The 12,878-nt window shown below is 39.0% G+C and overlaps 1 protein-coding gene across 1 annotated transcript in view; it reads right to left on the bottom strand.

Annotated features, from left to right (window-relative positions):
• Positions 1-1,863: 1,863 nt before the first annotated feature.
• CKAP2 (cytoskeleton associated protein 2) overlaps positions 1,864-12,878 on the bottom strand; it is a 12,414-nt gene continuing 1,399 nt past the window's right edge. Inside the window, exons 2-9 of the mRNA XM_009882382.1 lie at positions 10,978-11,065; positions 8,226-8,301; positions 6,341-7,164; positions 5,424-5,610; positions 4,674-4,841; positions 4,063-4,135; positions 2,974-3,364; positions 1,864-2,101 (exon numbers count right to left, since the gene is read on the bottom strand). Coding sequence (XP_009880684.1) covers positions 1,864-2,101; positions 2,974-3,364; positions 4,063-4,135; positions 4,674-4,841; positions 5,424-5,610; positions 6,341-7,164; positions 8,226-8,301; positions 10,978-11,065 — 2,045 coding nt within the window. The remainder of the gene's footprint in view (positions 2,102-2,973; positions 3,365-4,062; positions 4,136-4,673; positions 4,842-5,423; positions 5,611-6,340; positions 7,165-8,225; positions 8,302-10,977; positions 11,066-12,878) is intronic.

The raw sequence follows: 12,878 nt of genomic DNA, 5'->3' as shown, positions 1-12,878 counted from the left end.
CGGTCTCTGAGGCAGCGCCGCTGGCGGCCATGATGGCCCCGGGCCTACAATGGAACCGTTCACGCTTTTGTTCCTCTAGAACAAGCAAATTTGGCTGATAGCCGGTATTGATTAACAATAACACCTCAGTAGGAGGCTTGTTAGTACCTCAGAAGTCTATTTAGACTCCTCGTTGCACAAAAGCCAGGGTACAAATCCCTGTGAAAGGTTTCACAATCGCCTGTAGCAAAGAGACTAATTTGTGCCAGGGCGCTAGTGACAGAAGTAAACCTTTAGACTCCTCGTTGCACAAAAGCCAAGGTACAAATCCTGTGAAAGGTTTCACAATCGACTGTAGCAAAGAGACTAATTTGTGCTAGGGCGCTAGTGACAGAAGTAAATGAAGCCTCAGGCAACAATAATTGTTCTTTAACCTTGGCTTCTATCTATGGAAAGATAACCCGTAGGTGAGGAAGTGTATGTAAAATATTAACTGCAAGACGTTCTGTGACAAAAGAAGGAAGTGTCTCAAAACAGACAAAACAGCTAAAGTTGCTTGTAGAGCTTAGAAATCTCAGGCAGTTATGCTGACAGAATGATTTCCACCATTTTGTTTTTGATGCTGGAGAACGCATTTCCACTTCACAAACTTCCAGGTTTAAAAAAAAAAAAAAAAAGTGAAATCATCTTGAGCCAGACCCTGTGAGCCCCTGACAGAGCAGAACTGGCACAAAACACCAATGTTCTAGTGAGGACAGGAACCATGAGATGCAGCAGAGTTAAATCCTCCACAACAGAGAACTAGAAGTGCCTGCCTAGACCATATCCTGATGGGGACATGTTTGATCTTGTAATCTTACAAGGCATAACACAATTGGATGCTTAGACTTGCTCATCAGCGATCAGGAGGGTTCTCTGAAGAAAGCGTAGTGCAATAGTGCACTTAGTTTGATTCTTGTTAGATATAAAAAGCATGTCCTTTCTGCAAACAGAAGATTCTAGCCATAAAGATCAAGGTCTGTTTAACAGTGAAATCTTAATGCTCAGCTAACATTTAAGTTACAGTTCATGTAAACGCTGCATACTGAGGATACAGAAACACTCAGTTTCTGCAGTATGTGAAAAATTTCACCATGTTCTGCTCTGACAGTTCACTTCCAAGAACAAAAATAATTTTCAGAATTCCTGTCTTAGGCCTACAGCCATGTTCTGCAATTAGTTCCCAGCCTAAAACCCATAAATGAAGAACAAACACAACTCAGTTGATTAGTTTAATAAGTCTACCGTATTACAGACTAATGCAAACCAACATTAGAACAGTCACATAGTAATTAGTGTGTCAGACCTTATTCTAAGGGAGATTACTTGATCATGAATAATCCCAGCAACTAAAGAGATTAAACTCAGTTTTGTTGAAATACCTCCTAAAAATGGATACAACACATTAAACTTAGTGTACAACTTACTAGCTTGTTTCAATTATGAAAATTAAATGTTGCTGTAGTACACATGGCCTTATTGGGGCCTATGTTATCTTTGTTTCTTAAACTAAAAGTTAGATTGTGCAATTCTAAAGAATGTATAGGAATTGCAACAGGAAAAAGGTAGATATTAGCAATATACTACAATCAAGCGCTTATGAAACATATTTAAAATGAAGACACTGATGTTTGTAAGTACTAAAACAGACTAGATTTACCACAATTTTAAAAAGGCAGAAACTTATAAATTCAAAAGTTTAGTGACTCAGGCAGTCAAATTTCATCTTAAGCCATCCATGCAAGTTTTAGACTGCTCCTCTTTCAAAGCTGCTAAAAACAAACACTCCAACTCTCCATAAAAAAGATCCAATCTTTAACCCCTATGTAGCATTAATACTACTTTTTACTCTTCTACTTCAACACTTGTTTCTTTGAGCGCATCGCTTTGTTTGTGGATAAATGCAGTGGCTTTTGATTCCAGTTCTTCCAGCTGTTCAAATGGAGAGGCACATGGATCTCGATCTTTAACAGTATCTGACAGCTTGCACATCTTCTCCCGAATGCGTTGAGAATACCGCAAAGGGGTTACAATTTTCACATGTTTAGCACTGGGGTCATTTGCCTCATGCTGCATCTTCACACTTAAGGAAAGAAAAAATAAATAAAATCACTAAACATAGGCATACCATCATACAAATTACCTCTGTAGCATCTAGCAGAAACAGCAAGTCGTGATTCCTATTCAACTCTTTTCCATTCCCATAGCCAAAGGAAAAGGGAAACGTGCTCTTTCCCATTCATAGTTAAACACAGATTTACAACTCTCTCTTGGGCAAGATATTTATATCTTGAGAACCTCCTGAAAAAAAGTTTCTAAAGGAAGATTCACTCCTATTCCATTAGGAGGAAACTTCTTCCTGCTATGAGGGATAGCAGACAGCTGCCAGGAGTCCAGCTTCATCAATTGCCAAAGTTGAACACAACTTTCCTAAGTCTGCTACCTTAGAAGAAACAGGGGCAAGAAAGAATTTAAATGTTATCTGTTTGGTCCTGAGATTACTACCCAGATTTTTGCCTCAGGATACAATTAAGATAATCTTTACAGGACAATTACATCTTGTTCACTTCTGTGTTGTATGACATAACAACCACATGTACATTTGAAAAGTGGAGGACTGGAGACACCTCCCTTCTTTCCACCTAGCTCAGTGCAGAACTGCTTCTGCCATGTGGGCTGTGGGAGGGGATCCAAAACCTGGAATTTATATCTCTGCCACAGAGAGGTTTGATTACTCTCTAGTGAGGCATTCAAAAAGCAAAACAGTCTGAGCAGAGGAGTTTATATAAAAAGACTTCCTTCTGAAGGAATAGGAAGCAATCCTAAAAACCTAAGTTCTTGAGAGCTTTTAACTAGTTGTTCACAAATGCAGTGCCTCCCTGTTTCAAAAGGACACAAACATTATTATTGCCCCAAACACTGCAAACTTTCCATAGTTACCTGAAGTAATCTTACCTTTCCAAGTATGGTGTGGTAGATGGATTGTATCTCATTAAGTAAGATGTGCCATTCTCCTCAGGATAATTAACTGCTTGGGCTATATCATTTACCTCATCCTCCTTTTGCTCTTCTGTTTCACATTTTCCTTTCTTTTTTGCATGTTCTTTAGTCTTGTGCTTTTTAGTCTTTTTTGGCAAGATCTGTTCTCTTAGTTTCAAGTCTAAATCCATTTCTTCTTTTTTGATCACTTCACTGCTAGCCTCTGCCTTCTTGTAATCACTTTCTGCTTTTTGGTCATCATCAGAGCAGAGATCCTTGAAGGTGTCCTGAACCAGCTCTACAGATGAATTGGGTTCCTTGCTGACTTCCACTACCTCACTTAAATGAGCTTCTATCACAGTTCCCCCTAAAATCGGAATATTGAAGAAACACAGCTGTGATTAGTTACAACTAAAGAGAATTTAATGTTTTAGAGAGACCTCTGAAATCTTAAAGCTTTACGTGAGAATGACAGTTAAGTATGAGTTGAATCTGAGCCATAGCAGTTTAAGTAACTAATAATTTTAGTCACCTTCAAGAACCTGCAACCTGAAAACTCAGGCTGAGAAATCATTCTCTTCCTTCCCAAGTGCAGCAGCTCTGAACAAGTATTTCAGTCAATTTCTGGGATCAAATATTTGTCAGGTTATGTTATATTGAACAGGAATGTGTATGGTTACTGTGCTTCCAAAAATTGGAATATTTACCACCTTTGACACCCTGCTGTAACATGACAATGCCTCTGCATGATTTTTAGGCACATGATTTTCAGCTCACAAGAATGTTTTTATTTACTCAATTATAGGCTAAAATAGCTGGACAGCATTGCTTTGATAGAGTTTAAGTAGCAAGTTTGAATATAAAAGCATCTCCACTACTCATTTTTAACATGCCCACAATTGAAAAGGATTAGTTTAGTCAAGGTTGTTTTCAAAGACAATTGAGTACAAAATGATCACAGAGAAGTTACCATGAAATATAATTTAATATAGGCACAAATTTTTTAAACAGTTAGTGTTGCCTTTCAAGTCAGACATTTAACTTGAATAGAGTACTCAGACTTACCATCCTCAGACTTAAAAAGGCTTTCAGTATTTTTCATAGTATCTATTAGTGTGTGTCGTAGTTCATCTTTAGGCTGGAAAAAAATTTTATTGTTTTAGAAAAAAAATTCAAAAGCTAATCATCATTTCAGCTTATTTGGTATAACAGTTACAGGGAAAGTGGTACAGACCACATGATGTTCATGATACAAACCCTTTATTTAATGCTGTTCAGACATTAATCAGAACACAAGTGAATCCTGTATTTGGTGCACGAAGACTGTATTTGATGCCCTGAAATCTTGCTGATAGTAAAGCACAGGAATTAAGTCCATCGATAACTGTAAAATTAAGTTCTGTTTTGGCTTTCTAGTGATACTAGAACTCTCAGTCCTTAATTTCTTCTAGGTAGAACATCATGTGGTATTCTGATGATCCTAAATCTTTCTTCTTGAAAGTACAAAGTATCTACAGTGGTTACAGAGCATACCAAATCTAACTTTTTATGTTCAAGTAGGTCACGTGACTCTCCTACGACTAAAGGATTTATTAAGATCAGAAGTAGTTGTATTTTGTATACCATACTTTCATGCCTTTATATTTGTTAATCTCAAACTTCAAGAAGTTGCTCACCATTGCTCCTGCCAAAATGGCCTCCTCATAGACTGCAATAAGATTTTCAAGAGGGCTCATCTGTTCAAGACGCAGACAGCAGATCCAATATTTTGCAAGCTTTTTAGTCCCAGGAATGTTCTGTGTCAGATCTTCCAACATGGCACGTACTTCATCGCCTTGACATCCCTAAAGTCAACACAAGAGCAGAGATTTAAATGCAGTGAACACTGAGGTGCTGTATTTTAATTGGTTTCGAACTAGAAAACAAGTATTTTTTCTTTCTTTGGAGAGTACCCCTGAAAGTTGAAGATGGCAAGTATTTCCAAGACTGAACTATGAACTTGAGCAGAACTGTCATTCACCTATGCTTCCAAATGAGAATTATTTGTACAGTCTTGTAAGTAGCCGGGATAGTAGAATGCAGAGACATCTTCAGAACTACTTAAACAGACTTTTTCAGACATCCAGGCAAGTTTCTGCAAATGTGAACTTGTTTTAGATTAATTACTTCATAGCTCCTCTCATTACCTTATAACTTTTCTACTTTATTATGTTACTGTTGTTGCCTCATCTTATTAGGTAGTTCAGTAAGTTAGTGAAGCTTAGGTGAGAACTAATTTCTTCAGGTGTTGGCAAAAAGCTACAATATTGGTTAACTTGGGGAGCAATTAGTCCCCTGGATGAGATTCACAGGTCCAGCATGCCCATAGGACCTGAATGTTGTAGGGACCTATACAATTAGAACTTGGTAGGCAAGGGATTGAATACCTGTTCAGTTAACTGCAGACATTCTGCGAGAGTCTTGTTGACCTTTTCACTATATAATACTTGCTCTAAGGAATCACCAGAAGAGAATTCTTGTTGTTTGCTTTTAGACTGGGGTCCCAGAAACACAGATATAGGAGGTCTCCTCATCACTTTTCCTCTAGATGCCCTCCATTCATCCAGGCGAGCTCTGCATTTAAGAATATTATTAGCTGAAGTGACAGATGTTTTATCATTTTTTAATATTGAAAACTAGAAGCTATCTCTAAAGACACAAAGCATGGAGAGCAGCCCAGAACAACCCTATCACACAGCTTTTAAAATGTGAAACTGATGCATACATGTAATTCTGTCTTCATATATATTTCACTTCAGCCCCATCCCCCAAGACCACCAATTCTTAGTAAATATGACTTTCTACAAGGATACAAAATAACTTCTAGATGATGAATCTTCACCCCATCACCTAAGCTGCATTCACCAAGGTGAAAAATGTTATTGACAAGTGCTGACCCTGAGTCCATAAATATATTCCCTTCTATATACATCCTGCATTACTTTTTTTTTTTAAAAAAAAAAAAAAAGAAGCAGTGCCATGCACTTCCAATTTGCATTCAGGCTTATCTGTCATGCTTAAGGTTGTCACAACACCTAGCCTAAAAACCGGAAAGCTCAAGCAATATATATATTTTCTATTTATAACTGCACAGGACAAGCTGTAAGGCTGAAGAGCTGTTGGGATTAGTCTGAATCCTGATTTCTCAGTATTAAGTCTACAGTTTTAGTCTGCTGCCCTTGGGCACTCAGTTCTCTTATTTTTCAGTGCATCTACAGCAAGAAATACATCAAAAAAGGTATTATTGGAAAGAAGATCTAAATACCTCCCAAGATCAAGCTACAACAGTGAGTAATTCAGTTACCTTCTCTCTTCTGCTGACTCTTTGGGCAGAACAGGTTTTCTGTTGCCATTAGGTTTAGACTCCTGTCCTGACTTTGTACCAGGAACAACAGAAATTGGTTTTGCTGGAGCTTCAGGTCTTGCATCGTCACAAAAATCTGCATATTTCTTCGCTCTTAGTGCTCTGCGGTCAGAATTGTTAGAAGCAGCCTTTGGTGGCTGCGATCCTCTTCCAGCAATCATTTTTTGCACTGTTACTTTCTTTGATGCTACAGCAGATGTCGGTTGCCATTTCTTCAGACTGGATTGTGAGTTAATAGCAGCTTTGTCAGATGGTTTGCTCTGGAATGGGAGGACACCATTTGGTTTTACAGAATTAGGGTTTTTTGTGACTTTGATGGTCTTCAGAACTATACTACATCTGTTCATGGACAAAGACCTTGCTGCTGGTTTGCTGGCAGAAGGAAGCAGCTTCTTGTCTGGCAAAGAACTCTTTTCCCCCTCATTTCTTGGTGCTTTTCGGAAGGAGTTTATCTTGGATTGGATAACTTTGCCACGATATGTACCAAGCACTGGTTTCTTTGGTAGGCAGATACTTGAATTTTCTTTTTCTGCAATCAATTGCTTCTCTTTTATGATTTTTGTTTGCAAGAAGGACTTACTAAGTGACATGTGCTGAGATTTTATTTCGGTGACTTCATCCTTGGAAGCATGATCTTCAGGATTATAGTTGGTGCCTGGTATGGAATTTGTCAGTGTGATTGTGGAAGAGTTTAAAATAACATTTTTTTCTGAAGTTCCACTTGATTTGTTCCATGACAGTTTATTAGCATTCTCTTTGTTTTCCTGAAATCAAAAGTATGTCCATGGAGATGTTAGAAGTACATTTGTGCTGCATTACTTGTTTCCAAAGACACTTTCATTCATTTACAGGACTAAAGTGATTAACAGTAAATGCCACTTTAAATGTATCTACAGAAGCAGCGTATATATACTGAGTAGCACATTTGTCAGCTATTATTGCAGAATTCACATTAAAAAAAAAAAAAAAAATCACACGAGACATTAACACAGGCTAAAATATCTCCTTTCAGGAAATTTCAAAATAATTCTTTGTTCTCACTTCTGGAATTTTTCCCCTCAATACTCAGTTTGGAACTTTTAAGGTTTTTGCTTTCTTCCTCAAGTAACTCCAGGTCTCTCAAATCTTCCCAAACCCAAACTCAAAACCATCTAACATGAACACAGGTTTTCTGTCTAGTTTTGTTTTTTTTTCCTTCACCTTTCCCTGATAAGTCTGGAGAAGAATCTGTATTTTGCTGTTTCTAAGCAGCCCAACCATATGTATCTTAATTCTGGAAAAGTGACACAAAATTATATAGGGAAAACACTCCCTTGAACTCCGATTAGGTATTGGCATCTATTTCTGACTGTATTAGATTTGCCAGCATCACAATTGAAAAACCACACACGTTCAACAATTAGTTTTGTTAATTGTTAAGGTTTTCTTCCAAGTAAGAGTACAATAGAAAAATTGTCTACTCTGACAAAAGACTCTGTTCAGATTTTAAATAATTTCCCTGAAGACTCCAAATATATCCAGAAAGCTCTGAGAGTCTCAAGAAATGTTACTAAAATGTAATCATTATTTCAGCAATAATGGTATCCTCTTTAGCCAGTCAGGTACAAACTGAATATCAATATGATCCATTACATGCAGTAATGGGACAGCTCTCCAAAAGGCATAATAAGCAGTTACTGAATAAAGTTTTAACAAACTGTACCTCTGCACCTGCAAACTTCAAATGCTCTGGAAGTTGTATAATTTAATACAGTTTAAGTGAGTGGAATATTGTAGCCACAGAAACAGAGTGCCATCAGTATTTGATTATCAGTCAAAAACTTACCATTTCTGGCTTTGAAGATGTCGAGACCTGTATTTTGTCTTGCAGTTTATTGGTAGTTGCTCTCCTAGTTCTGCTACTGCTTAAAAAAAAACAAAAACATCTTGAATTGTCCTTGCAACATAAGAAAGAAATGTGTTTTTAGAGTAAGTTCACATGGTCCAGGTGGCAGTCTGCAGGTTAAACTCACGCTGAAGCATATCTGTTCAGCTTGTATTCTTTCTCCAGGAAAAGTAAATGGCTAAGCAATCACTGATCAGGTACCAGGCTGCAAAACATCCCTTCTTGCACCATAAAGAGCTGGTTAACATTGGGGAAGAAAAGATAACAGACCCTATTTACTGCAAGTGCCGTTCTCATGTTTAAGGATGAGCACCAACCTGTCTGGCTTGATGCATCTGCTATGGAAGGTCAAGTTTCTAAATGCTGCAGTTGAGGGGGAAGAGGGAGCAGCACAAGGATTTGAAGCTCAGCTACTCCAGTCGTCAGAGGCCAGGACATTTGAGGCGAGTCTGAACAGGGATACATAGTTCCTACTACACTGACAGGTTCCAAAACCTGCAGTCAGGTACCAGAGTTGGCATCAACTACCCAGTGAGTAACAAAACCATCAAGACCAGTATTGTCTCCTAGCAACTATGAAAATATATTGACAGCTCAGAAGAAAAACATCTCAGTTTAAAGTTACAAATCAAAATTCTTCCTCAAATGCTTCATGATTCGTTGTATGAAACACATGGCACTACTGCATGTGACTGAAAATTAACATTCCAGTTAGCAACTGATCTTAGCAACAAGTGTTATGAGGAACAACTGAGGGAACTGGGGTTCTTTAGCCTGGAGAAGAGGAGGCCGAGGGGAGACCTTATCACTCTCTACAACTACCTGAAAGGAGGTTGTAGAGAGGTGGGGGCTGACCTCTTCTCCCTGGTGACAAGTGATAGGACCAGAGGAAATGGGTTCAAGTTATGTCAGATGAGGTTTAGATTAGATACTAGGAAAAATTTTCTCACTGAAAGGGTTATTAAACATTGGAATAGGCTGCCCAGGAAGGTGGTGGATTTGCCATCCCTGAAGGTGTTTTAAAAGAAGGGTAGATGTGGTACCTGGGGACATGGTTTAGAAGTGGTTTTGTCAGGGTAGGTTAATGGTTGGACTTGATGATCTTAAAGGTCCCTTCCAACCTCAGCAATTCTATGATATCTTTGCATCATGCTGTCACCTCTGTGTCACCTATGATAGAGACTACACATTAAAGGAATTGATCAGAAGTCACAGAATCATAGAACAATTTAGGTTGGAAAAGACCTTGAAGATCATCAAGTCCAACTGTTAACCTAGCACTGCCAAAACCACCACTAAACCATGTCTCTAAGCACCATGTTTATACGTCTTTTAAATACTTCCAGGGATGGTGACTCAATCACTTCCCTGGGCAGCCTGTTCCAACGCTTGATGACCCTTTCAGTGAAAAAATTTTTCCTAATATCCAATCTAAACCTTCCCTGGTGCACCTTGAGGCCATTTCCTCTCATCCTGTTACTTGGGAAAAGAGACCACACTCAACAGGCTACAACTTCCTTTCAGGTAGTCGACAGTATGGAACAGTGCTAGCTTCACAAAAGGGAAATATCTGCAAGACAAATGCATAAGTCATACCCACATACATAATGGCTCTAAACAATGAGTTAACTGAAGAATATGAAAAGGTCTGGAAAAGCCAGAGAAGAAACTGAAAGCGAGGAGAAGTAAAGTAGATCAAATGCTAAATTAAGTTTTGCTACAATGAAAGTAGTTGGCATGGGTTTTCTAACACAAGATAGCTTTTTACAACGTGAAAGCACTTGCCTTTTCCTGCTACCCAGAGCCAAGTCTTTGACAGATTATATTTATCATTGTCATTTATGCATATTTTATATTCAAAGCTCATCGTTCAGTTAGATTTGTACTACCAAATAGTTCTGTGCTGTTGAACATGCGACCATGCCACCTCGAGTATACAAAATGGTAAGCAAGACTTCCCATTTAGATGACAACAAATTCCAGACTGAAATTTACCATGTGCAAAAACATTAAAATAAGTGACAAAGCTACACCATGAACTATACTCCTTCACACCACTGTCTTCTCTAGAGAAACTTCTGTTGTTTGCTGGAAGGTCTTAAACTAAATAGTCCAGACTTTAGACAACAGCAGGAAGAAGATTTAAGGACAAGTCAATAAAAAGAAGCACTACTAATCGGTGATAGATGCCCACGTTCTGCTCACCGAACTTTATGCCTACCTGCTGGCCATCACACAGGCTGGGTTTTATTACAGTATATTTACTTTTTGTAGGAAATAGTGGATTAGGACCTATAAAAACACAGTGAAGCTAGATCAAGCAAATTGTGAACACATGCAACATAGCCCAAGTAGAAAGAAGGGAAAAAAGTTATTTGCTGAAGGATGGTTATAGAGGCAAACAGCTAAGTGACATCTGAAATGAGAGCGCTGCCATGAAGCTATCTTGTCCTGTCTCAGTCTCTAGAGGAACAGATAATATACTTCACGAATTGCATCTATTATACATTTGCTTAACAAAAACTTTTAGTCCTTGCTAACAATAAAAGGACTTTAGGAAATCAGTGTGGTCACCAGTCTTGTTGCACAGTCTCACCTTTCGGTTGAGGTTCTCTCCAAGAACTGCTGTTTACATCTTTCCCACCAACCATGGACCTTTCTAAAGGAATGTAAGCTATAGCAGAAATACTACCTGATTGATGCCTCGTTTTCTTGAATGGGCACTCCAGAAAAGGTCTTTTTTCTTGATAGATATTCTTCAACTTTTTGTCGCCTTTGTTCTAGTGGGTTTGAAAAAATAGACTTATTACATTATTACAGCTAAAATACCAATGCCACACAAACTTTGTCTCTTCGGAAAAAGGAACTGCAATTAGAAAAGCATCAAGATGTTATAAAACATAGACACTGTGGATTAAGAAAGGCTTTAGTTTAATATTCACAACTTATGTCTTGCACATTTTCTTATTTCTTGAGAAAGGCTATATTCAAGGGGCGGTTGAATGTAATTTCACAGCTATACAAGATGGCTGTATTGCTGCATTAAGCTAAAAGAAACATGATTTTGTCATCTGAAGAAACCAGGCTCTTTCTTTTACCTTCTGGATGCCTGTCCAGTATTTACATACTTACTGTTGGTTCGGCAAGCACAGCACACTTTTCACTTGTGACAGTAGTGAGGTAAATACAGCACACATGAAAAACACTATGCAAATGAACCCAACTGAACATCTGTAAAATGTTTCCTCTTCCATTGTCAGCTGGGCATCTGCACCAATGTTGGACCAATGGGAGTGTTAATAACAGCCTAAAATGATCCTGAAAAGGTCCTAAGCCAGCTGTCACTGACTTAATACAGAAAGTCATTCCCAAACAGGATACAATTCCCCATGTTTTCACCAGTTGACTGCATACCAGAGACTTATGTCCTTCATAGGACTGTGTCTTTTTCAGAGACCTTTCCTTATTGCCATAGGGAGCTAGTGACCTTGGCTTGCTGGAAGCAGCTGGGTTAAGATGGCTCTGGCACCCACACAGTCAGTCTAGACAGTTAAGGCTCCAAGTGTTAAAACTGTTTCACATGCAGTGGGATGTGACAGCAAGGAGTTAAAGCATTATCTTTGACTGAGAACAACAATTCCTTTATGGCATTCAGGAGCTCCTGGCATTGCACCATCCTCCATCACAGACAGGCTCATTCAGCAGTGGAAGTCTTCAATGAACTCACATAGAAAACTCAACTTCTGCCCCTCCTAGGCAGGCATGAATCCCCTTTTGAATCTGTTTGCACGTGTTCTTTCTCTTTCATATTTTGTCTTGCCTGCTGTTCTTGATTCACACTTTAGCAATCTCTGCAAAGTCCATCAACATGTTTCCTCAATGCTGAGATACTTCTGTGTTACTGAAGTCTACTGAAGCAGAAATTGCTAAAATATTATTGCCTTTGAGGACCTTGAATGTTAATCAAGTAGACACTTGATTGCATGGTAAGAAGTTGTCATCCCACAGAATGGGGTAATTACCCTCAGAACCTCCTCCTAGTATAGTTGAAAAAGGCGAGGTCTTTCTCATGAACTGACACACCAAAGCCTGAAACACACTGCCAGCAGAGTGGATAGAGATTTAGGCTTGCAGCAACACTGCGTTTCACTTCGGATATAGTGCCTTTTTAGCACCACTGCCCAAACCCACGCTGAATGAAGCCTGAGGGGCAGTGTACATCACCTGCTTCTGAAGGGGTGTACACCGCCAAGAGATGTTGCACAGCCGTGAGCTCTGCGTGCCTAGAGCCTCCTGGGCACCTTCTGCTTCAGGAACTCGGGTCTCACCGACTCCAAACAGCAAAGCCCCATCAAAGCAATTCAGTTCGTTTAATTTGCAGAAGCCAAACCGGTCAGAAAGTGATAAACAGAAGAGTGCAGGCCTAGATTGGAGTGTTTTCTTGTGCCAATAGGATGCGCTGAAGTCAAGGCGTGCCTTTTACCTTGAAGAAAAACGGCTTCCACTCCAGAAGCTCTGCCTTGGGGGGGGGGCAACTTTGACCCTTCCTTTCTTTCAAAAGGACTCAAAACTGAATAACCAAGTTTTTTCCCT

This window comes from Charadrius vociferus, unplaced genomic scaffold, assembly GCF_000708025.1.
Source record: "Charadrius vociferus isolate BGI_N301 unplaced genomic scaffold, ASM70802v2 scaffold263, whole genome shotgun sequence".
Taxonomy (NCBI): domain Eukaryota; kingdom Metazoa; phylum Chordata; class Aves; order Charadriiformes; family Charadriidae; genus Charadrius; species Charadrius vociferus.
The sequence above is the reverse complement of the archived record's forward strand: the minus strand, read 5'-3'. Positions and strand labels throughout refer to the sequence as shown.